Source organism: Theropithecus gelada, chromosome 4 (assembly GCF_003255815.1).
Source record: "Theropithecus gelada isolate Dixy chromosome 4, Tgel_1.0, whole genome shotgun sequence".
NCBI classification, from domain to species: domain Eukaryota; kingdom Metazoa; phylum Chordata; class Mammalia; order Primates; family Cercopithecidae; genus Theropithecus; species Theropithecus gelada.
The window spans coordinates 28141827-28163892 of NC_037671.1; the positions used below are offsets into that span (position 1 = coordinate 28141827).

Below are 22066 nucleotides of genomic sequence, written 5' to 3' on the forward strand. Positions count from 1 at the left end.
AGTAAAGATGGTCATCTACAAGCCAAGGAGTGTCTGAGGCAACCAGAGGCTGGGAGAGGGCCGGGGATCAATCCTTCCCCAGTGGCTTTAAACAGACCATGGCTCAGCCCACAGCTTATTTCAAACTTCTGACCCCTAGAACTTAACAAATGTTTGTTAACAAAAATTGTAATAGGTTCCTAGGGCTGTTGTAACAAATTTTTGTTACATGACCCAGTTTATGTTCCTTTGTTACAACAGCTCTAGGAACCTAATAAAATATTTCTCCTCGTATAACTAAGTCACAGTTAAGCTTTTCCTTTCATTGTGTTCAAACACAAGATGTGTTCAACATAATCTGACAGTACATAGTGATTAAGAGCATGACGTTGGAGTCAGACTTAGGATGAAATTCAAAATGAGTTTTTCCATAAGCATTATGATATCAGATCAAAAAACAAACCACACTGCCAGATTTTATCTTTGATTCCTGCATATTTGGCAAGCAATTCTTTTGTTTCAAGAGAATCTTGAAATTAATCATGTAGGTTTTCTTGACTTAACCGAGCATTGGCAAAGGGGACAAGATCAAATTCATGGTCTTTTATTTCTTTCAACAATCCCATAAATTGGTGATGATTCATAGCATTTGCACAAGTTATACTGCTGCAAGAAAAATCACACGAGGTACCTAAAACATGAGAAGACAGCTTCAATCTGTTAATGACACAATTCTATTCTGGAATGCAGTATGGTGTAGAGAAAAGAGCTTTGGAACTAAGCATACCAGGGTTCCATTCTCAACTCATGTTTCCAACAGGGTGACTTTGGGCACGTCCCTTGGCCTTTCTGAGTTTCAGATTCCCTATCTGCAAAAAAGGAACAATACCCCCTCTTTCCATGCATAGCGCTATTGGGAGATTAACTTAGATGGCTTAGCTAAAAGTTCCCAGTTCACTTCCTGGCAAATAGGAAATGGCAGTTGCCATCCTCTTTCCTGGGATCCTTTTGGAGAATATCTGTTATTTTATCTCCTGAAAGAGTTCCTGGCTGCCCAGTGTGGCTTTTATTCGTGTTCTGTGTTCTCCAGCAGCTTGTTAAAAGTTCTAGACACCTACTAATCACTTTCCTTCTCACGTCACATTGCTTTCACAGCAAAGTCGCTCATTCCACATACATTAAGTTGTATATAAAGATGTACAAAGTGTCTAGCCATACTTGTCTGATGGGTGAGATTCCACAAAATACCCAGCAAAGGGACAATAAATTCGGGGTTGCAGGTTCTTCACCAGCTGAGCCTTGTAGTTCAGGAGCTTCTTCCTTTCTGTTTTAATAAATTGGGCTTTCCATTCCTCTGAAATGACAGGATTTAAATTAGACTCTGCTCTCTGGAAAATCACAGAAAAACACATGTTCTAGCAGATTGGAACTCCTTCAGGAGATAAAATTGATAGATAACTAAGGCAGAAATAGAACAAGGCTCCATGTCATTAGTGGAGGATTTCCCCGGAGTTTTTATCTTGCAAATTTCAATTGGTTACTAGGAAAATGTTACCAAGCCAGCCAAAGACAGCTTTCTCCTTGTATATGGCAATTCATTCGGACCCTAGCAGAATACACAGGGTAGCATGCATAATCGTAGTTGGTGTGCATGTGCATTTTAAGGGTATTGTAATTCTTGAAATTGTTAACTCTTTACTAACATGGAAATAGCTTCATTATTTTTGTAGATTATAACAGGTGTGTTCAACATAATCTGACAATACACAGTGATTAAGAGCATGATGTTGGAATCACCTAGGATGAAAATCCTGACCCACCACTTACTGGTTGGGCAGCCTTGGGCAAACTACCTAACTTCTCCATGTCTGTATCTTCTCTGTAAATGGCATCATGATGCCTCTCTCACAGCGCTGTTCATTTGCTTATTCATTCACGCAACCAATATTTATTATGCCCCTACTCTGTCAGACGTGGTTCTAGCCACTGGGAATAAAGTGGTGAACAAGGCAAAGCAGGTCCCTGCTCTCATGGAGTGTTCGTTCTAGTGAGAAGCAAATAATGAACAAGTAAAGTCATTGCAAAGAGTGATGCACCATGAAGAAAATAAAACAGCAACAGAACAGAGAGGCTGGGGTGAGTGGGATGAGATGGAGGGAATCATTAGACAGGATGGTTAGTGAAGAGATGACATTTGAGTTGAGACATAGATGAAAAGTTGCTAGTCACATGCAAATCGGGGCCAGCTGCACTCCAGGCAATGGAAACAGTAAACGGAAAGACCTAGGGCAGGTGTGCACTTGACACTTTGGGTCTAAGAAACGAAAGGCAGGATGGGTTGATATATAGCAAGCATCAGAGTGACAGGCAGTGAAGGAACTTGAGGAATTAGACAGGACTCAGAGCATATCGGGTACAAGATCAGGGAGCTGTTACTGTTAATGTTTCTATGAAATTTGACAAACACAGATAAGGATATAAAAAAATATACAAGCTACCCATCACCTAGACATAACATTATGGTATATTTAAGACCTTTTTAAATGTATATGCGTGTACTCACACATACGTGCACACACACACACAAACTCACTGTCACACACAATGGGATAATGCCAGTTAACCTTTAATAAGTATGTTTTACCTTCCCAGTCACACTTTTAACTTCTTAAGGACAGAACCTTCCCTCTATTTCTCATGTGGTTACACACTCTGGGAGGCAATGAATATAGACTTAGAGAAGAAAGCAAAGAACGGGACAAAGGTTATCTTCATATTGTAAAACAGGGCATTTTCTGCCACATTGTTAGACAGGGATCACTTATCAGATATATTAATTTACTAAGTGGACATTTATTGAGCACTTACAATGCTAGTGTTGAGGATACACACTTCCCCCAAGCCAACCCCAACCCCACTCTTGGACCCAGAGCAGCAAGGCTCCTGCCTAAGACCCCCAACCAGAGGACCCTCCTCTGGGTGCACCAGAGGTCCCCGACTAGAGGACCCTCTGTGGGTGCATTGCTCCCTGATATGAACATCCACAGGTTGAGGTGCACACCCCGTTAGGAACCATATTCCAAGAGCACCTAAGCCTGGATGACCCATTTCAGGCCTTTCCTGTTCTGCTCTATGGTCTACATGGTGAATCCAAGTGATTCTTTTTCTTGGCTCCTCCTGAGGTGCTCTCAGATCTCAACATTTCCTTCATGCTGCATCACATTTTGAGCTAGAAACCTTAGTTTGTAATCTGCAACTTACAAGTCTCGTTTCCCAATAAGATTGCATGCTTCTTGTGGGGAGGGACCATGTCTCAATTACATTTGTATTTACTCTCACAGCATTTAGCAATGTGCCATGCCTGATACTCGGTATCACTTTCATATAAAATATTACCAGTAAATTTTCCACCACTGAAAGTCATTGGAAAGCCTGATGCTCCTCCAGCAAAATCACTCATCATTAGAGCAACCTTCGTAGGGAGCCTTCCCCCATTGGGTCTGGTGCAGTCCACTGTATTCAGTATTTTATGACCTGTGGAGAAACAAAGAGGTATAGGTATTCAAGGTGAAATCTTGAACACCCATGAATGGTTTAAATTCCAAGACAAAGTCTTCCGTGTACAGTCTGTATAATTGAACTTATTTGATTATAGAAGAATTGATTATATTAAAGGGAAAACAGTAAGCTTTTAAAACTTAAAGTTTTCAATAGTATATTCTGAATTTTCAAGTGACTAAATTCATCCTATTTGACTTGGTGGATTCTAAGTGTCTCATGAAGACATTTACCTTAATTCCACTCTAGCTCATTCATAGACTGCTTTCTTCAGTCAACTTTTTCCAGGTGTTGAGCCCAAAGGATCAGAAAAGAGTGGATTAACATACTTCCCTGTATCTTTTGCAAATTACATGCGAAGTTCATAATCAAATGATTGTTGGGGCAGTAAGGCCATCTTTTCATATGAAAAGCAGTGCATGATTATATTACATGATATTTCTAGGTGAAAGTAATAAAAGACATTTATTTAATAAAGGTAGTTTTGAAGAAATCACTATAGGTGGAGTGTAAAATATTTATTGCCTTATGAAAGAAAGCTTTGCTCCTGTCACAATCTAGATGACATTATTTATAATTTGTTTTCTGGAAAAATTATTTGAAAGGTAGCTCCATATTTCTAGGACAAGGATATAATATGCTATATTCTTTCAAAATGGAGCTAGAAGATGAACATGTGATGAAATTTCATATAGATATTACTATCCTTCCTATTAAGAATGTTTTCCATTTTTCATTGTCAATGGGGGTAAAAACATACCTTTGTACTCCACAATAATGCAAGTGTCCATCTCAGGATGAACACCATCCATCAAGATCATGAATCGAAGATTTTTGTCCACCTGGAATTTAACAATCAAACCAACAACTGTGAATTTCAGTTTGGTTTTTAATTCAATATTTGAGAAGGTAATCACCTGTTCTGGAAAGAATGGTCAATTGAACCTCATATTTGAGGAAATTTCCTTATTCAGAACTAGATTTATTACCTGTTCTGTAGTGTTATACTATAATAGTATGGGCTAATGGAAAGAAAATAATCTTTGCCCAGGACAGTCTGCCTAACGTTTGAAGCTCAAATAGAGGTTGTGTTTATGTAGTATCAGGGACAGACCACATTGGCCCATTTTTTTACTTAATCTTATGGTGACTATCTCACATAACATTCATCCCAGGAAGCATAACTGGAAAGCATGGAAAGAAAACAGATTTCTGACCTGCTGCCATATTCCAAATGGCACAACATTGATATTAGTCAACTGGACACCGCTCTGATTCAGATTCCAAAATACAGGCCTTTCTGTGTTTCCAACATAAATGGGAATATCTGGTCTTCTCCCAGCAAGCTTTTTCAGTGTGGGGTAACTAGGATAAGACAGATGGAAAGGTTGAAAGGAGAAAAAAATAGTGTCATCTAGTATGAGAGACAGTTTGTTCCTTTTACCAACATATATGACAGAGAAGTGAGGACTTGAAAAACTGAACTCTCCCCAAAGACCAGAGAAAAGTTTTTCTGTTCAAGGCTGACTGTGAAAGTGATGGGAGATTCTGAGGGGATTCATCTTTGTTGTTAGAACATATCATATGCTCATGGTGTGGACATCAACCAGGTATGCAAGTTCCATTTTCCACACTGATGCTGCTTGAAGGAGGGGTAGTTCTAACAGTAGACACAGACAAGAAAAAGTCATGCTGTAGAGAAAAGAAATGAAGATCATGGAGATCCTCATTTCTTTGCATTCCTCAAGCAGTAGCTCGCAGTAAGAGAGAGGACTGGGACATAGTACAGGACAAAAGCCCCCCAGGACCATTTTGGGGGTCGGTTTTTCAACCTTCAAAGATTCTGTCCCTTTTTAAGGATAAATAATATATGTTGTATATCAAAGCCACACTTTAACAGACTATATTATTTACCCTTAAGGGAGGGACAGAATTACCAGCTAGGCAAGACAGTGAAATTTAGTGTTGAGGAACTACATTCCACAATTGTAGTAATCCCAACTCAGTACACAATCAATCATCCAAGTCTTTTTGACTATCTAGACATATTAAGTCAGATTTTATTTATTGAGCATTCATTATATAACAGAGTTATTATACTGTAGGGGGTGGTAGAAAGTTGAATAAACAAATAAATGATTACACATCTATTACTATTTCAAACTTGGTGCTGGGGCAGTTTTACATACTATGTTATTCAATTCCTACAAAAAAGCTACGAATTTTTTTGTTTTTGTAGATGAGGAAACATTCAGAAATACACAACACACAGTAAATCGGTATTCAAATTTGGGTTTTCTGATTCTAAACCTAGTGCTTCTATAAGAAGAAAGTTTCTAACTTTAACGAATATACTATCTGGTTTAAGAATCAGACTTGTACACAGAGTATAAGATCAGGCAAAATAATATATATAATCATAGGAAAAGTACTTTAAAAATCTGCATATCAGCACTTAGCTGTACTAATATTCAAGTTCCAGCATTGCGTTAAAAGCTATCCAAATAAGTAGAATCTGGAAGGAAGTGACAGAAGTAATAAACTTTCTGCCCCTCAAAAAAAAGATTCAAAAAATCAATGATTCTTTGAATGTACCTTCAGTCTCTGGGTTCAGCAGTGAAATCCTGCATTTTAAAGGACTTTGGGAGTTAGGATAAGTTATTCTAAAATGGATGTTTGTTGCTTTGGATTTTTCAATTGCTAATAATTCTTACTGGCAATCCACTAAAGTACATTGGCCTTTTCCCTTGTTTTTGTAAATCAGGGAGGCTTTATTCAGTAAATAAAGGTCAGACAGAAGGGTTGGGGGCAAACAATCTTGATGTTTACTAGTTGACTGGGGAAGAGTCAAAAAGTAAGGGTCTTTCAAGGAAATAGACCCAAAGGAGTAAAAAAAATCACAAGCTTTGGCCCCTTTTCAATAATAAACTATCTGCAACACACTGCACAACCGATGTGTTATGATACTATAGTTGAAAACTGTTGTTTTAACGCAAGACAACTGTTGACACAAGCCTGTGAAATGAAAGCTAAACTGGTTTTCAGGACAGTAGTTAAAGAATAACTCAACAAATGAGTTCTTACCCTCCCTAAATTTAGTGTATTCCCATAGAATGTCTCTCATTAAGACTTTAGGTAATTGCATCTTAGACACTATAAAGCAATCACATCATTTATGTGCTATTGTCCCTACACAAGCTATACAAAATTACTACCACACATTACTGTTATTGTACAACAAATGAACTCAGGGCTCTTGTAATCCTGAAATTATGCAAGTGTAGTTCCAGGAGGTAGTGTGGCACAAAGGTATCATATAAAGTGGAATTTTAGTTGTAGTACCACAGTATCCTAGGGGGTTGTGATCAGTTAAGAAGTGTGTTGCAGGCAATTTGTTACTAAATCAGTTAATTAAAAAAAAAAAACACTTCCCTGAAAAATAAATCAGAGCATATCCACTATTTAGAGTTCCCATATGCTTTAGAATAAAAATTAAAGGGCCAGTCAACCAGCAACCAACATGTTATCTCTAACCATTTTGTCATGTAGGGGCACAGAAAAACAAAGTTGAATTGCTTGAGTAGCACATTATGGGCATTGTTATGTGTTTATATTGGCAATCCAGCAGAAGTGATACAAATTTCAAAATAATGATGAAGAAATATGACCCTATAGTTAAGCAAAGGAATCGGCAATATGTGCTTCCCTCTTCTAATAGCTCAGTACATTCGCAAATACGTGTGGTTTCTTAACTTAAAGTCCTCCTTTCTCCCTCTTTTTTAATTGCCTGGGTCAGGGAAAATTTCAGTTGCTATCATTAGCATCACATTACTCTGGTTCCAATGAAATACTGAGTGAGGTTGAGTCAGGATTACTATGTTGGGTGTTTAGTGTTAGGATACTATAAATCAGAGCTTGGCAAACCATGTTTGGGCTGAATCCAACCTGCTGCTGCTTGTTTATGTACAACCTTGCAAGCTAAGGGTGGCTTCTTTTTTCTTTTGAAGCTTGCTCACAGCTGAGGGGATGGTTTTTACCTCTTAAATGGTTGTAAAGAAAATCAAAAGGACAATGATATTTTGTAATACATGAAAATTATATGATATTCACATGTCATTATCCATAAATAAAATTTGATTGGAACACAGTCAGTCTCATTCAGGACCATCTATGGCTGCTTTTGGGTTACAACAGCAGGGTTGAGTGGTGGCAACTCTCACTGTATGGCTTGCAAAGCCTAAAATATTTAGGCTCTGGCCCTTTAGAGAAAATGTGTGTTCCCTTAGGGTGGGAAGTGAGACGGTTATTCATCCTCTCCTGCTTCCTTACAATAGCTCCTTCCTCACTCCCAATGGTGTAAAGTGTAGAAAAGTGTAAATCATTTGTATAATTTTATGGGGTACAAGTGCAATTTTGTTACAACCAAAGATTGCACAGTGGTGAAATCAGAGCATTATTAATCCTAATCATGTACATTGTACCCATTAAATAATTTCTCATCATTCACCTACTTCCCACCCCCTCACCTTTCTAAACCTCCAGTGTCTGTCATTCTACTCTCTACGCCTATTTGTGCACATTATTTAGCTCCCACTTATAAGTGAGAACATGCCATATTTGTCTTTCTGGAAACAGTTTTAAAAGTATAAACTTTCTATGCAAATATAAATATTTATCTTAATTAGTCCTCTTTTCATCATCCCAGCTGAACCTACTTCAAAGTCAGCAGTGATTGCAGAAGAATTGGAGAACATTTGATGCCTTCCCTGCAGCATGAGCTTAGGAGTTGTGTGCTCAGGACTTCATTACCTCAGGTGGTCCGAGTGCAGATGACTGATATAAATGAGGTCTGCCTGGCACAGCCTCTCCAGCCAATCAGATGGAGGCTCATGGAGCAACCACCATCCTCGGGCAAAAGCAGGACCGATTAACCAAGGGTCAAACACCATTCTCTTGTCTCCTAACTTGAGGTCCATGCAGGCGTGAGTGAGGTATGTTATCTGTTAAAAGAGAGTGAGATTCCTATTATTGAATTGTTCATTACTGGTCAGCAACAATGAACGGAAATGTTTGGTTTGGGTGGCTGACAAAGTACACAGGTTGGAGTACTTTGCTCCCAAGCATGATCAGGCAAAATCTCGGACTCAAATACAATCCAACAAGAGCCTTTCACAGAACACAGTTCCCAGCACAGGTCATGACTTTATTCAAATATAAATTCTCATGGTTAGTTTTAGATGACAAACCAATTGGTTTACCTAGTTTTAGTTTATTTAAATTAGTTCCTAAACAGTTATTTACGGTCCACACTGAAGAACATATTTTGTGACCAGTCCTTTAAAGCAAACTTTACAAGGAAAGGCAGTTAGAGATGTTATCACAAACATTTGGGGATTTAAATGCCAGAGTGGCTGTGAATAGCAATATGAATGGATGATTCTCGTGAGTTTGGTGGGTTGGCATAGCCATGCAGACTCAACTGACAACTGGCTAAACAGGCTTGTAAGACTTTCTCTTCTAAATTACCTGTTAAATAATTACTCGTGGATGCCAGGGCCTCTAAGAATGGATACAAAGAATGACTTAGAGACTGGCACCATGGGGATTCCAAATCCGTTCCTCATTCTCTTGCCACAGCTTGGCACCTCTAGAGAAAAAGGAATGTATTCAGAAGCAGAGATAAGATAGCAGGAACGTCATGTGAAAAGCCAACAAAGTGGGTGAGGAAAGGTCAAGGCACAGATTAGTTTTTATTACGTCTATTCCAGGCAGGTTCTCATTTGTTTCCTTAAAGTACCTGCCCAAATAATACACAATCTTTCTAAATACACAGAAAAATTAACTTTTGATTGTGTACCTCTCCCAAACTATTGAAGTGTTTCCTCTGAAGGAAATTCTCTTATGAAGCTGGAAAATACAACTACCCATTCTATCCAGTAGTGATCTGGCATCAAGGGTAATCTCAAATAGTTTTGCATGAGTCTCCTTAGGGATTTTCCCAAAGTTTTGTGTTGTTTTTTTCCTTGTAATCCCTGCCAGGTTCTGGGGGTTCCTTAAAGAATTTGTTTGATTGACTTTTTATCATATGTCATAAATACCCACCTCAAAGAGTATTCAAGGTAATATAGGATGTTTACAGATATAGATGTTAAATGGACATCTTAGTTACATTTTTGTGTTTAATAATATTATCCTTTTAATATTTCCTTACCTGGACTTCTCCAAAATCCAACTCTTCAGGAGATCTGGGCTCTGAGTCCCAAGGGTTAGGAGGATTCAGTTCTAAAAGTAAAAGTCCGTTGTTTTCATCCATTTCAACAACTAGAATCAAATGAGAACAAATCTGGATTAATGACAAAAATGGCTTTTTAAAAGCATCACTGAAATAGAAATGCATGGTTTTCCAAAAATCAAAGGAAAATCCAAACAAAGGGTGTTCAGCACCCTTTGTTGATGGAACAAAATCAAACAAAGACCACTCCCTTAGATGAAACAATATCTGCAGAGACTACAACTTAAGATGAACACCAATTCATTTCTTTATTCATGTTGAGCTTACAGAATTTATGAAGTCTCAGTCATGTCAGGGATACACACATACAAATAAGACTTCTTTACAACGAAATGAATGATTGATAGAGATGACTTCGAGGCGCTATAGGAATGCACAGGGAGGGGCATCTGATCTGCAAAAATGACACACATTCAGTATAAACCATATTCTGAATTTTGATCTTTTCTGGGCTGGTGATACACAGTAAGATGCTGGGCAGTGGCAGCAGGTGCAACTCTCAGTCAGCCATGTGCAGTCACAAGGCTAAACACCAGATACTCTACAGTGGTCCATGTTGCCAGGTGATTGTGCCCAACTGCAGGCTAATGTACATGTTCTGAGCATGCATCGGTAGGTTAGCCTAAGCTACGATGCTTGGTAGGCTAGGTGTATTAACTACATTTTGACTTACACTACTTTCAACCTATGATGAGTTATGTAAGTTGAGGAGTATTTGTATACAATTCTGTTAATTATACCTCAATAAAGCTGAGGGAATAGAGAATAGCTGTCCTGAAGCCCCAAATTCAAAAAAGTGATTACCTCCAGGGCATGGGTGGGGGGATACATGATATAATCAAGGAAAGATATATATTGTGTTGTTAATGTTTTATGTTTTAAGCTGGGTGCTAGGTACATGGGTGTTCACTTAATTTTTAATACCTTTTTAACATTGCTTAAGAAATTTAATAAAAATATTTTTCTTAGTCATAACTATCAGCTTATTTAATGGTGAAACACAAATGACTTTCTTAATAAAATCAGGAATACATAAAGAATGCCATTATTATTGAACTATGTTCCTGAAATTGTGAGTGGTATAATAAAGGTACATATTATTATTTTGAGGTTATATGATTGCTGGAAATTAGTGTCATGAACTAGAAAAAATGCTGGTTTTGGGAACATCTGGATGGGAATCCTATTTCTGCTGCTTATTAGCAGTATCCTGAGCCTCAGTTTTCTCATCTATAAAATTATAATACATACTTCATAGAGTTGTTGTAATAGATCCTAAAGTGTCTAGCACCATGCTTGGAACAGAGCAGGCATTTAATAAACAATATTATTTTGGTAATTATTTTATACATAAAGGAATATATAGAATTTTAAAAGTTCATTGTAGGACAAACAAATCTATATACTAGCCAACTCATTAGAAAAATACAATTGTATTGTGGGAGACCCTCAGGAAACTCTTGCATTGATACCTGCCCCGTCTTCATAATTTTTCTTTTTCAAGAGATGCAGAAAAAAATAAGTCTGTAATTCTTTACTTGATCTTAGTCAGGAAGCAGTTGTAACTCTTAATCATTGTTCTGAAGCAATTACCATAAAGATCTCTCTATGCCCCTTGCACAAAGATAAATTGCATAGATGCAGCAAAGAAGAATGTGACATCTGCCAACTATTATAAATAAATTCATGAGAATATAGTATTATTAATTTAACCTTACAAGCTGATAAAATCTAGATCATTTGGGTTATAATTTTATCCAGAAAAAACAAATGGTAGTCCCTACAATCTTTTTAAAGGAAGAATAATGAAGGAGAAATGGAACAAAAGCATACCATAAAACTATAATAATCAAATCACTGATTATGGACATTAGGTCAGCCACAAAGTGGATCCTAATTATGTTAACTGTTTATTCTAAAGAAGGTATCATAAATATGTGGACCATCTAACATGGTGCTGTGGCAATTAGTTCTCTAAGCATTCTAGTTGATTAAAGACACAAAGTGACCAAGTCATAAAAATGTATAAAATAGAATATTAAATATGAGAGGACTTTTACATTTAACAGCAACAGAAATAATTCCAATGGAAAATCTGAATAGATACAAATGTAAAATGAAGACGTTCTAACACCAAAAAAATTTGGCAAACACATTTTGCCAAACCATATTTAGTGAAATATTAGCATCATATTTGATAGAACAATGCAAGTAAAAACAATGAGATGCAATTTTTGCCTCAAATGAGAACAGTCTGAAAGACTAAGAATGTTCTGAGCTGGTAAGGTATGGGGAGAAAAGGCATGCTTATATACCAGTCAGTGGGAGCAAAAGTTTGTCAGTGCCAAAGAATGGATGTTAATGCAATACATATTAAAGAAGGAACATATGATGAACTCATTCATTCATTCATTCATTCATTCGTTTAGGACATTAAGTGGAAACGGTTGTGTTAGTCATAACTTCCAGTTCATGACATGTATTTGATCCATGCAAAGCTCTTCTCTTTTTAATATTATTTATTTATTCCCTTTATCTCTAGTTCCCATTCTCATTTTCCTCCCCTCCAAGGTACCATTCTGAATGTTCGTGCAAAATATGCATTATATTGTGTGTGTGTGCATTTTTAATTTATATAAATGGTATTAGGCTTCCAGTCTGTTTCCTACTCTTTTTCACTCAACACTATGATTTTGACACCCATGATGTTGCCATGTGTACCTCTAGCCCACATCTAATTGCAGTTGAGTATTCCATGGTTCATGTCTATCACATTTTACAAATTCACTCTCCCAGAGGTAGACTCCTAGATTCTGCCACAACAGAATTTCTTTGAGGTATAAACAAGAGCAGGATTTATGGATGCTAGTATGTTCATAAACCTCATCAGGAGCCAGGCACAGTGGCACGTGCCTATATTCCCAGCTTCTAGAGAGGCTGAGATGGGAGGATCACTTGAGCCCAGGAGTTCAAGTCCAACCTAGGCAACATAGCAAGTCTCTGGCCCTAAAAACAACAAAACAAAACAAAAAGAAACAAAAACAACAAACCAAAAACTCATTTGGCTAGTTACTGCCAGATTACGCTTCAGAATGGCTGCAACAGCCACACTCCCGTCACATGGATGAGGACTTCTACGTCACTGACAACGTTTGGCACCATCTTAGCTTCTAGTTTTTTTCCGCTCTAAATGATGTAAAGTGAAACCTGCTTGTTTCATTTGCAGTTTTCTGATTACTACTTAGTTTAGTAAGCATCTTCATATGTTTAATAGCCTTTGGGTTTATTCTGTAAAATTCTAGTTCATACTCTTTCTTCCCTTTTTATTGGAATTGTCTGTCTTGTCAACCTGCATTATTTCCTACTCTATGCTTGATATTAATCCCTTGTTGATTATAAACATTGCAAAAAACTCTCAAACTGTCATTATGTCTTTTAATTTTGTCCATGGTGTCCTTCATTAAGCAGAAATATTGCGTTAATACAATCATATTCATCCATATTTGACATTTTTGTTTGCCCTATGAGCTGTACTTTTGAAGTGTTATCTGAAGAGTGAAGAAGTACCACACTATCTCTAGATTGCAAAAATATACTCCTGTATTTCTTCTATTACTTTCACATTAAGGTTATTGGGCCAAGTGAAGCCCGCCTTTAGGCTGAAGTATACAAAGTGTTATTGGTGAATGCTTTAATTGCCATACCCTTTTACCAGTAATTCAACTACTGTATGAAACAACTCCAAATACAGAGAAGCTCTTAAACACAAAAATACCAGTTTTAAGTAAAACTATGAAGATCTTAAATTCTAACAGAAAAATGGCTAAATATATTAGTTAATATTTAATGTGAACATAAAATTATATGTGTATAGAATCTGACCTTATGTCTAATATCATATTGACAAGATGCAAAAATGGTTTACATTAAAGAACTGTGAAAAATTAAGACTAACAAGAAGACTAGAGAATGGAACAGCTAGATGGAAGATTAACAGGGAATAGAAGACTTCAACACCATAAACTGACTGTACCTAATGGACATACACAGAACACTTCACCTTGGGCCATAAAACAAGTTTCAATAAATTAAAAGGATCAAAATTAAATAAAATATCTTCTCTGAACACATTGAAATGAAATTACATATTAATAAGAGAAGAAAGTTGCAAAATCAAACAACACACTTCTAAATAACAAATTGGTTAAGAAATAAAAAGAAATTAGAGAACATTTTGAAACAAATGAAAACTAAAACAATATGCCAAAACTTATGTAATACAGCTAAAACAGTGTATGCATAAAATTTATACCTGTGCACACCTATTTTAAAAAAGAAGAAATATCACAAAACCCCCAATATTCCACCTTAACTAGAAAAATAACAGCAAACTCAAAGTAAACAAAAGGAAATAAAAATTAGACTAGAAATGAAATCAAAAATAGAAAAATGAGAGAAAAATCAAGAAAGACAAAAGTTAGTTTTTCAAAAATATCAACACATTGACAAATCTTTAGCTAGACTGACCAAGAAAAAAGAGATTACTAAATTATCAAAATTAAGAATGAAAGAGTAGACATTACTACTGATGTTACAGAAATTAAAGGGTTTATAAGATAATACTATCAACAATTGTACTCCAATAAATTAGATAACCTAGATGAGATAAGAAAATTCCTATGAAGATACAAATTAACAAAAATGACCTGAGAAGAAATAGAAAAATCTCAGCAGACCTATAATAAGTAAAGAGATTAAACTAGTAATCAAAAAGCTTCCCACAAAGATAACTCTAGGCCCAGATGGTTTCACTAGTGAATTTGACCAAAGGTTTAAAGTAGGATTAGCACCAGTCCTTCACAAATTCTTTCAATAAACAGAAGCATATCGGCCCTTTGCCAACTCATTTTATATGGTCAATATTACCCTGATATCAAAATTAAAGACATCACAAGAAAACAAAACTACAGACTAATATTCCTTATCAATATAGATGTACAATATCTTAATAAAATATCAGCAACTATAATTTAATGACATTAATAAAAAGGGCTATATACCATGACCAAGTGGAATTTATGCTACACTGCTGCAATATTTGAAAGATGCAAGGCTGATTCAACATTTGAAAATCATTCAATGTAACACACTGCAAACAGAACAAAGAGGGAAACCACATGATCATCTCAGTTAACACAGAAAGGGCATCACCAAAAATCTAACATCTGTTATCATAAAACACACTCAGAAAACTAAGAATAGGCTGGGCATAGTGGCTCATGCCTGTAATCCCAGCACTTTGGGAGGCCAAGGTGGGTGGATCACTTGAGGTCAGGAGTTTGAAACCAGCCTGGCCAACATGGTGAAAACCCGTCTCTACTAAAAATACAAAAATTAGCCGGGTGTGGTGGCACATGCCTGTAATCCCAGCTACTTCAGAGGCTGAGGCAGAAGAATCTCTTGAACCTGGGAGGCGGAGGTTGCAGTGAGCCCATATTGCGCCACTGCACTCCTGCCTGGGCAACAGGGCCAGACTCTGTCTCAAAAAAATAAAAAATAAAAAAATAAAAAGGCATCTAAGAAAATCTGACAGCTGTTTTCCCACTAAGAGTAGGAACCAGACAAGCAGTTTCCTTGGCTAAAACCTCCATTTCTACCTGGAGGTTTTAGCCAAGGCAACTGAACAGGAAATGACATAAAAGGCATCCAGTCTGTAAAGGAAAAAGTAAAACTGTCTCTATTCATAGACGACACGATCTTGTATATAGGACATCCTAAGGTATCTACAAATGAAACTATTAAAGCCTTCAACGGATACAAGGTATTTTGAAAATCAATGATATTCTGTATGCTAGCCATTAATTTTTAAATAAAATTTATGAACAATTCCATTTATAATAGCATCAAAAAGAATAAAATACTTAGGAATAAATTTAATCAAAGTAGTATAAAACATACTCTGAGAAATACAAAATATGGTTGAAAGAAATTAAAGAAGACTTAATTAATAGACATTCCATGTTCACAGATCAAGACTGAGTATTGATAAGATGGTAATACTCCCTAAATTAATCCACAAATTCAACACAATTTTAATCACAATTCTAGCTGCCTTTCACCCCCATCCCTCACCCGCCAGGAATTGACAAGCTGACCCTAAAGAGTCAAGACAAGATGGCCTAGAATAACTAAGCAATCTTTAAAAAGAAAACAAAATTGGAGGACTCACAATTCCCAATTTGAAAAACTTACTTCAAAGCTAAAGTAATCAAAACAGTGTGGAACTGGCAGAAGGACACACATATAAATCAATGGAATAGAGTCCAAAAATAAACCTTTATATTTATGATCAATTGATTTTTCAACAAAGATGCCAAAACAATTCAATAAGGGAAAGAATAGTCTGTCAGAAAATGGTACTGCAATTGATCCACATGCAAAAGAATGAATTTGGGCCCCTACATCACACAATGTACAAACATTAACACAAAATGGATCAAAGACCTAAATATTAGAGCTAGAACTATAAAACTCTTAAAACAATAGGAATAAATTTACATGATCTTGGATTAGGCAATTTAAATAATATTTATTAGACTGGCCATGTGTGGTAGCTCACATTTATAATCCCAGAATTTTAGAAGGCTGAGGTGGGGAGATCTCTTGAGCCCAGGAGTTTGAGACCAGCCTGGTCAACACAGTCTGACCCACTCTCTACAAACAAATACAAAAATTAGCCAGACATAGTGGTGTGTGCCTGTAGTCCCAGCTACTTGGGAGGCCAAGATGTGAAGATTGCTTGAACCCAGGAGGCAGAGGTTGGAGTGAGCCATAATCATGCCACTGCACTCCAACCTGGGTGACAGAGTGAGACTCTGTCTCAAAAAATGTATATATTTCTTAGACTCTCTCTTTCTTAGACTATTATCTATGTGTGTGTATGTTAGTCTAATAAATATATTAGAATAAAAGACTTACTCTAACCATATACTTTTTTAGACACCAGAAGCACATGATCCAAAGGAAAAAATAAATAAATTAGACATCATCAAAATTTAAAACTTTTGTGCTTCAAAAGATGTCAGCAAGAAAGATGGACAATAACAAGTCTTGGTGAGGATGAGGATAAGCAGGGTCATACATTGGTAATGAGAACGTAAAATGATGCAGTGCTTTTGAAAACAGTTTTATAGTTCCTCAAAGTTAAACATAGAGTTACCATATAGCCCAGCAATTCCATTCCTAGGTTTATAACCAAGAGAACAAAAATCATATGCCTACATAAAAATTAGTAGATAAACAGTCATAGGAAAAGTATTCATCATAGCCAAAATGTTGTATATCCATACAAGGAAAGTTATTCAGCCATAAAAATGAAGTAAATGAAGTACTAATATATGCTACGACATGGATGAATCTTGAAAACAAGATGCTAAGTGAAAGAAGCCACACACAAAAGGTCACATATTGTATTATTCCAGTATATGAAATGTTCAGAATAGGAAAATCCATAGAGACAGAAAGAAGACTGGTGGTTACCAGGGGCTTGGAGAAAAGGGGAATGAGGACTGACAATCATTACAGGGTTTTTTTTGGAGTGGCGGAAAATGTTTCAGAATGAGATAGTGGTGGTGGTTGCACAACATGTGAATATTTTTAAAAAAGGATTAATGTGCGCAGTTTAAAAGGGTAAGTTTTGTGGTACATGGGTTATTTCTCATCAAGACGAAGGAGAGGAGAAAGAGAAAAGGAAGGAGGAGGGAGATGGGGAGACGGAGGACAGCAACCACCAGAACAAAATATTCTAAAACATTTTAGGTGATGTAAGTGTAAATGAGATTCTTCCTTCTACTTTTCTGAATTCCAACTTTTTAATTGTTACCCTATAGTATTTTTTATAATAATAATAAAACCAGATGCTCAACGTTGATAACATGTCCCCAGGCGGATCAAGCCCTTATCTTTCTCAGAATGTGGTATGAAATCCCTACAGCGTTGGTAGCACTGGACTAAAAAGTGAGCTCTGTTAACAAATGTTCCCGTCGTGGCAGTGTCTTCACTCCAGCTAACGCTGAAATTCCCGGAGTTTGTTATTTCCTGCCCTCCTACTGACCCTGCTGCCAGCTCTGGCTCCTGCCTTTTGCCTGCATGGTGGTTAACAGTAGCCTTAATCTAATTTTCCAATGCATCCCACTTCCTGCTGGGAGGGAAATCCCTCATCTCTGCTCCTGTGGTCCCAGGCTCAAGGATATATGCAGATTATTTAAGACACATGTATGCAAATAAATTATGTTCTGTGTACTACCTACCATGAATTTAACAGGCATTCAATTAATTTTTTTTTACAACAACCCGTTTTTTGTAAGATGGCTACTAAAAATCTTATTTCTATTTCACATTTGAAGAAATTAAAGCACAAAGGGATTGACCAAATTGCCCATTGTCCCCAGACTGTGTATTGCAGCCTGAATCTGCACCCAGGCGAGAAGGCCCCATTGCCTTCACTCTTAACGCTTTGCTACACTGTCTCTGTAAAGGTCTTGATCAAAAGATTTAGAGATTTTCACAAAAGCCCCTAAAAGCAGTTGTAGATTACTTGGTTATATATTCATAAAATTGATAGTCTCTCGTCCTTTCACTTACACAGTGTTTATGTACAAACCCATGTTTATTATCAGTTTTATGTCAAATAAATTTAGCAGTATTTATACAGCACACGTAACCACCTCCCAGTAATAAGGCAGCTGGCAGGCTTTCTGGGCTAAGTCAACAGATTCAGGGTGGAGTTCACTGGAGAAAATAGCTAGTGGTCCAGGTGTCCTATTTGAGACGTGGAGGGAGGGTGAATTTGTAGTCAAAACACTTAGCAACTCTCCCCAAAATAGCATTCTATTTCCTTGTAGTGAATGGCAAAGGACACATACCTCAATAAGTAACACCTCTGTTTGTAGGGGAACTGGGAGAAATGCTGGCAACACACTCTTGTTTAAAAAGGCATTTGGAGTTGGTCTCACAGAGACACATGGGTGAGAGTGGTCACACCTATATAGTATGCCCGTAATAATTTGAGCCTAAAAAAATTTTTAAAGGCATTATATTCAAAGCCCACAGTCTGGAGGCATGGCCCAGGAAGCTTCCAGCTCAGCTCCCTTCACAGGTAATCTAAGACTGCCTTTATGTCACCCACATGTGCTTATGCATGTTTTTAAAAAAATAATTGAGTCATTCTATTTATAATGTTTCTAACATGCTTTTTTTGCTTTGTGTATCAAAAACAGGCTGGAGTGCAATGGTGTGATCTCAGCTTGCTGCAACCTCTGCGACTACTGGATTCAAGCGATTCTCCTGTCTCAGCCTCCCAAGTAGCTGGGATTACAGGTGCCCACCACCATGCTCAGCTACTTTTTGTACTTTTAGTAGAGACAGGGTTTCACCATGTTATCCAGCTGGTCTCACACTCCTGACCTCAGGTGATCCACCCACCTCGGTCTCCCAAAGTGTTGGGATTACAGGTGTGAGCCACCGTGCCTGGCCTCACCCAGTGCTTCTATTCCTCCTCTCCCCTCACTCCTTCATCCAAGGTTCCTGACCCTTCCAGACATGGAGCTGGAGGAAAAAGGAGAGTTTAAGAAAGAGAGCAAGGATCCTTTGGTCACAGAGCAGCAGCACCATCTGGGCTTGGCTTTTGCTTAAGGCTGATTGTAAGGGACACCTCAGTGGGTTATTGTGAGAATCCACCCAATTGCTTGGAAACACCCACCTGAAGTTCTCTGCACCTGGGTATCTCTATGCTACCTAGTTACATACGCTTTCCTTAGCCCCAGCAAGGTAGCAATACATCCAACTGTTCTCTGCAGGCCTTTTGGACCTAGGATGACTCTAGGTTTATGCCCCTCCCAATCATGGCCCACATCACATCCATAGGAAACACTCATCTGTTCCAGCCACACTGAATTCTGGGAGTGCCAGGGTGCCTAACACAACCTCTTCTCCTTCAGCTTGTCTGTCACAGCTACACGGCCAATCTTTCACCCTTGAGATTTCTCAGGGGAGAATCAGACATCAGTCCACTGTGTCCCTCAACCTTGGAGAACACATATCAGACTCTCTAGGTGGTCCAGTTAACGTCTGGCCTAAGGAAAGGGGCAGGCATCCCTCAGAAGTTGCCCCTGCAAGGGGCATGGACTCTCAGTACAGCTTTCCAAATAACTCTTCCTAAGAAGTTACATTTCAAACTCCTCCTCTATGCTTTAGTATTCCTTATAAGGGTGAGGGATTTAAGAATGATCTACTGGTTCTCAGCCTCTTATTTTGTAAATCCTTTCTCGGAACTTCATTTTGGAATAGGCATCTGTTGTTTTGCAACCCCAACTTCCATTTCACCATCCTGTTACAAGGTATTGCATATGTTGTATATTTAGCATTTTCCATTTTTACAAATAACCCAGTTTTCCCAGGCCTCACCAGATTGAGAATATAAAATAAAGTTGCAGTCTATCTTTATGCACAAATGATGGCAAGAGCCCTAACTGTTTTGCTGACTAGAAATTAGCACATTTTCAAGTGTCCCGAACGTATTTTGGGGACTTCCCCAAAAGTATGCTACACACATGCCCACAACCCGATCTGTAACTGCGTGGTGTCTGCTTTTCCCTCTTTTCCTACTCTGGCTTATAATCTTCCACACTGTCTGCCTAGAAGTTTGAGGAGTGTCAGATCATTGCTAGGTTCCAAGGCTAGGTGGAAGACATAGCCTCCTCTCCAATTGTGTGCCACATGTGGTCACCAGGACGTGAAATGGCTCTTCTTTGTCAGATAATAAGTTCTGGCCATCTCCTACTTCCCATGAATCCTCCAACTGTCTCCGGAAAATAGTGCCATTATTTTTCTGATTGCCACTTTCCTGGGCTTGGGCAGTCCGACCCGGTCTACAGGCCAGAACAATTCTCATTTTTAGCTCCCCACAAACCACAGACTCCACCACCCAATTTCCTTTCCTTTTTCTCCCTCATGCCCAGGTACAAAATAGAAACCTCTGTTTACATTAATGGATGGGAGGGAAAGAGAAGTTGAAGTCTCACTAGCAGCTTCTGGGTCAACACTTTGCTTCTTAGAGATATTCAATATTATCTTTCTTTTACTTTCTAAGTTCAAGAGCCATTCAAAAAAAAGCAAAGTGGAGGACAATGTATATAGTCTGCTACCAAGGAAGGGGATATTATAAATATGTACTAATTTATAAATGCAAAAGATACCTCTAGAAGGACCCACAAGAAAATAATAATAATGGTAGTTGCTTCTAGAGTGGGAACTTGGTGACTAGGGATCAGAGGAGAGAAAATTTGGTTTTTACTCTATTTAATTTTGTACTTTTTGAAAATTTTACATGTGCATGTATACCCCAAAGAAATTAGCAGTTTGCAAATAGATAACTCATTTTAAGAAGAGAGAAGACAACGTTCAAGTTGAAGCCTGCAGTGGCAGACCATCCGTATCCATTTGCAAAGCAAAAATTAATCTTGTTTATGCCCCAGATGAAGAGGACTAACAACTAACAGCACAAACAATAGCCATAGGCATCTTAATTGGTTCAGTTTACACAATTCTGACTGAAAAATTAAAGTTGAGCAAACTTTGCACTTGATGGCTGCCAAAACCATCCAGATCAGCTGTAGACAAGAGCAGAGCTCTCAGTGGAAATTTTAAACGAGTGGGATCAAGATCCTGAAGCATTTCTTCAAAGCATTGTAACAGAAGGTTAAACATGGCTTTACCAGTATGATCCTGAAAACAAAGCACAGTCAAAGCAATGGCTACCAAGAGGTGGAAGTGGTCCAGTCACAGCAAAGCCAGACTGCTCAAGAGCAAAGGTCGTGGCAACAGTTTGTTGAGATGCTCAAGGCATTTTGTTTGTTGAATTTTTACAAGGACAAAGAGTGGTAACATCTACTTATTATGAGTGTTTTGAGAAAGTTAGCCAAAGGTTTAGCAGAAAATTGCCCAGGAAAGCTTCACCAGAATCACACCACACAAGTGTCTCTTGCTCATTTCTCTCATCAAACAAGGGCAATTTGGTGAGAGTTTCTGTGGGAAATCATTAGGCATCCACCTGGTTACGGTCCCAATTTGGCTGCTTCTGCCTTTTTTCTTTCCTAATCTTAAAAAAAACAATCTTTAGGCTGGGTGCAGTGGTTCATGACTGTAATCCCAGTACTTCGGGAGGCTAAGGCAGGTGGG

At 37.8% G+C, this 22066-nt stretch overlaps 1 protein-coding gene across 4 annotated transcripts in view; it reads right to left on the bottom strand.

Moving 5' to 3' along the window:
• LOC112622349 (cytidine monophosphate-N-acetylneuraminic acid hydroxylase) overlaps positions 1–22066 on the bottom strand; it is a 354146-nt gene that overhangs the window by 24092 nt on the left and 307988 nt on the right. For all 4 annotated transcript variants that reach the window (XM_025381885.1, XM_025381884.1, XM_025381882.1 and 1 more), the window contains 6 exons: positions 9749–9858; positions 8347–8537; positions 4755–4902; positions 4298–4379; positions 3376–3513; positions 1198–1333 (listed from right to left, as the gene is read on the bottom strand). In XM_025381885.1, coding sequence (XP_025237670.1) covers positions 1198–1333; positions 3376–3513; positions 4298–4379; positions 4755–4902; positions 8347–8537; positions 9749–9858 — 805 coding nt within the window. The remainder of the gene's footprint in view (positions 1–1197; positions 1334–3375; positions 3514–4297; positions 4380–4754; positions 4903–8346; positions 8538–9748; positions 9859–22066) is intronic.